This window comes from Anneissia japonica, unplaced genomic scaffold (genome assembly GCF_011630105.1).
Source record: "Anneissia japonica isolate Jap-2015-1 unplaced genomic scaffold, ASM1163010v1 scaffold1065_len1792383_cov172, whole genome shotgun sequence".
NCBI lineage: Eukaryota > Metazoa > Echinodermata > Crinoidea > Comatulida > Comatulidae > Anneissia > Anneissia japonica.
Window position 1 is genome coordinate 1,099,506 of NW_022684135.1, and position 4,765 is coordinate 1,104,270.

Below are 4,765 nucleotides of genomic sequence, written 5' to 3' on the forward strand. Positions count from 1 at the left end.
CATTATGCATAAATATGTATTTATTAAAATAAATAGAATTTAATGAAAATATAGAAGAAGCAAAGGAAGAAAGAATAGGAAAGAAATTTGGAGCGGCTGGAATATTTACCAAAAATAAACAGTAATCATCATCTTATCATTATTGCATCACGTTTTTGTGAAAATTTATTGGCACTAATTATCAGCGGTCAAGGTGCTGCAGCATATATGTTTCATGTATTTGACATTGAGCACTTGAAAAAATTCAATTTGCCATTTGATGACCTGGTAACAATCTATAAAGGATATATTAGATCGGTACTCGAGTATGCTGCACTCGTCTGGCACTGCAGCTTAACTGTCCAACAGTCAAACGATTTAGAAAGTCTCCAGAAACGAGCGATTCGTATAATCATTGGAAACCAATATAATAATTACGACCAAGCACTTGCTATAGTTAAACTTGAAAAACTTACCGATCGCCAAGTTATGATATGCACAAGATTTGCCAAACAACTGTACAATCACCCAGAATTTCGACAGTGGCTTCCTGAAGAGAGAATTGTACAGGAAAGATATAATTTGAGACGAAGCAATAAAATCACGATACCTAAAAGCGAAACGAACAGATATAAGAATAGTCCTATCCCGTACTTCACAAGATTACTCAATTCGATAATATAACAATTAATAACGATTAATATAATTATAACAATAACAATAATAATTAACTTGATGTCCAGAAAAGATTTAATTTCAAAGACAAAGCAACAATATCATGATTCCTAAAAGCAAAACAAATTTGTTATTTGATTACTCCTACTCATCCTGATCACTCAATTTTATGGTAATTTTTATTTATAATTATTGCAATATTTATTTAATCAATTTTTACACGTGTTTGAAAATTTGTATTTTTATCCTGTTGTTATCACTTTTTTTTTTCTCAATATATGCTATATTTTTATATTCTCTTTAAAATTTTTAAATGTTTGTGAATTTTTAATGCCTTTTTCTTAATTTTTAATTGATTGTAAATTGTGAGCAATTTAACCTTGGCTACAATTCATTTTTTGTCAATTGCTTTCTCCTTTTTATATCGTTTTGAATAACATATACCATGAATAATAATAATAATAAATAGACCCTCAGAACTACAATTGCATAATATTCTAGTTTCATTCAGCGTATCAAGCAAACAAGCCATATATACTTCACATGGTTTATTTGCTTGCAAACAAGCCATATATACTTCACATTAGTATATATGGTTTATTTGCTTGCAAACAAGCCATATATACTTCACATTAGTATATATGGCTTATTTGCTTGCAAACAAGCCCTATATACTTCACTTTAGTATCACATGTCTGCCCCAACTGACCCCCTCCTCCTGCAAGTTGGAAATTTTTGATTCAAAAAAATTATGCTCAATTAGTTAAAAATCACCTCACGGCACTTTATTTCGCCAGCCTAACTTCCACTCATTTTATCGAGCCAACTTTACCTTTCATCATCCCCTTCCCTTTTTCTGCCACCTACCCTTTTTCTGCCACCTTCCCTTTTCTGCCACCTTCCCTTCATCAGCCCCTTCCTCCATTTCAATACCTCTAGATATACTGTACTGTACCACTGTTTTAATTCATGTGGAATATGTATGGCTGGTCTACATTAACTAAAAAATTATTACTGTTAATTCTTAAGTGTATGGTCAACTGACGGATGTAAAACTGTGTATGATGACTACCGTGTCAGTGGCCTGACGTGCAAATGTTCTCACCTGACGTCATTTGTCATTTTGATGAAAGAAGAACCGGTAAGATTGGACATTCATTACAAAAATTACAATTGTTTGGGAGATACTATCAGGATTAAAATTCTAGAAGAAAATCCCACCGAGCGGTAGTGGGTAAAGACAACTCGATCTATTGCTTTGATCAAGGTATCCATTCATAGAAGTCTTATGAGGACAAGCCTATCTAATAGTTACGTTGAGGGCTGAGACAAGGACAAACCTCCGACTTTAAATTGACAAAGATAAAAAGAAAATACAGACACAATACATAATAGGCCTTGGTCAAGTTAAGCAAAGTGATAAATGCATAATGTTTAAAATAAATTTAACTTAAATATGGAAAAAAAAAGGAAAGAAAACTGGAGCAGCTTATAATTTATACCAAAAGTGTTATAATAATGAAAATGGCTCATTATTACACATTACGTGTTTATAGTAGATTTTGGACACTATCATCAGGTCAAAGTGTCAAGCCTTATATACATTTCATAATTTGACATTAACATGCTTCTTATCCTATTTTTGTATTCAGCTTGATGAGCCACCTGGAATTTTGTCCATGATTACAATCGTTGGAATTGCAATTTCCAGTTTTTTTCTCATCATCACTCTCATTACCATCCTCGGTTTCAGGTAAGTTAAAGAATAATTTATGAAATACCATATTTAAACCAAATGTGTATATTAGGAATGTTTATCTTAATCGTCATTAGAGACATTATAATCAACTAGAGAAACAACACTGCTGTTTATCTGCTGATAAGGCTATTACAAAGAGATCCGAGACAATATTACGGTCTATTGATGTACTGTATGTTTATAAAACATTTATATCCACTATACGTCACGTCACCACAGTTTTTATCAGCACAGTCGGAATGATCGTCAAAGGACTGAATTCATGTTGTTTCTCCAGTTGACTATAATACCTCCATGCTATTATGAAGCAGTGGACAAAAAGAGCAATTGATACACCACAAGACAAGAAACAATAAATGAGGAGGCAACTAATTCAAGAAATGTAAAAAGGAAATGCTCCAGTATATTATTATTATTAAATAAGTTCATCAGTGTGGATGTACAATAAGAAAATAAGAAAATTATACATAAGTAGAAAATGGATCTGGCCTACATAATGCAGAGATTAGATTATATGGGGCTTGCCATACCAAAACAAGCATCAGTGCAAAAACAGGCTTTAAAATTATGGGTCAGTTTATTAGAATTGACTTACAGTACTATTGCCAAAGTTATGAGTAAAAGTATTACAGCTTCTCTGTACTAAAGTATACAATACTGCACATACTTACACTAATTACTCAGTTCAACATTAACAATTAGTGATAGTAGATTTTGGATGGCAATCCTCATATAGGCACATCATGACTATATATGGGCACATCATGACTATATATGGGCACATCATGACTATATATGGGCACATCATGACTATATGGTCCCATCATGACTATATATGGGCACATCATGACTATATATGAGCACATCATGACTACATATGGGCACATCATGACTATATATGGGCACATCATGACTATATATATACTGCCACATTTTTATGCTAATTACTCGGTTTAACAACTATATATTCTGGTATATTTTATTCAATAACCATAGCATAATAAAATGAATTGAGATGATTAATTACACAACGAGAAGTTTATCAATATAAAATCCTGTACAGTAAATTATTAAAATTATTATTTATGTTCATGTTCAATCAAATTTTAAATCCAACAGGCTCCTTAGTATCATATTTGATGTCGTGCTTTCGTCTTTGTAAAATCATACTGACGTTGTAATACAATCTTGGCAATTAGCGAGTACGCTGCTTATGGGCATGACAGAGCGTCATATGATAAGAAAATATAATAAGGAATACCCAAAAGTTGCAAGCATAGGCTCAGTGGCAGATTGGAAGTAGCTGGTGCAGTAAAAATTGAAAAAGAAATGTTATATCCATCATGTTAAACATGTTAACAAGAGATCTAAGATGTTCAACTACATTTCATGTTTTCCCCTTTTACACATTCACAGTTTTTGCCATGATTTAGCATGATTTTTCAATTTTTGAATATCGCAGTGGCATCGTACTGAATTCTTTTTAAAAAATCGTTCTCAATATTACCTGTAAAAAAATCTTTGTCTACTGCAGCAGAATCGTGCGAGTGTTGTGACGTTGTCGTGTGCATTTGTAGTGGCCACAACACCTAGAACAGCAGCTTGCGTACTGTATATTGCACTATGGCGACAACAATATTAAAATATTCGTAAATTGTGCCTTTTTTTGTAATATGATTATTTAAATAAAACAGGCATCCCATATAGATATCGTGTCGTCTTTGTAAAATCATACTGATGTAATACAATCTTGTTAATTCATAGTAATGTAATTTACAATACAAAGAAGTCGGTGTGTATGAGATTTTCTTCAAATAATAGAAAAATCAAAGATGAATTTATTATTACTTTACTTAATAAGAAGCTTTGTACCATCAGTATCTTATCTTGGTCACATACTTTCTAGTGATATGCATGATGATTATGACATCAAGAGGCAATACAGGTCCTTATGTGTTAGGTCCAATATTACTTGTCGACGATTTAGTAATTGTTCTCTTGATACCAAATGTTGTATTTTTCGTTCTTATTGTACTAATTTATATGGCATTAATTTATGGTGTAACTTCAGAGGTAAAACCATTCAGGACTTACAAGTTTGTTATAACAATTCACTTAGGATGTTGTTACATAAACCCAAGCACTGCAGTGCTAGTGGTATGTTTGTCTCTGTTGGTATTCCTTCATTTTATGAATTAATGAGGAAATATGCATATAGTTTTTGGAGTCGGTTAATCAACTCGGGTAATAGCCTTGTTCGACTCATTATGTTTGATTTATTTAAGTGCTCTTTTTTATATAGAAAATGGAGTGAGCTATTATTTTAGCTAATTTAGGTCTGTTTTTAGACCC

At 32.2% G+C, this 4,765-nt stretch overlaps 1 protein-coding gene across 1 annotated transcript in view; it reads left to right on the top strand.

Annotated features, from left to right (window-relative positions):
- LOC117103604 (CD97 antigen-like) overlaps positions 1-4,765 on the top strand; it is a 37,731-nt gene that overhangs the window by 22,964 nt on the left and 10,002 nt on the right. The window contains exons 19-20 of the mRNA XM_033244186.1: positions 1,684-1,795; positions 2,307-2,407. Of these exons, the coding sequence (XP_033100077.1) occupies positions 1,684-1,795; positions 2,307-2,407 (213 nt within the window). The remainder of the gene's footprint in view (positions 1-1,683; positions 1,796-2,306; positions 2,408-4,765) is intronic.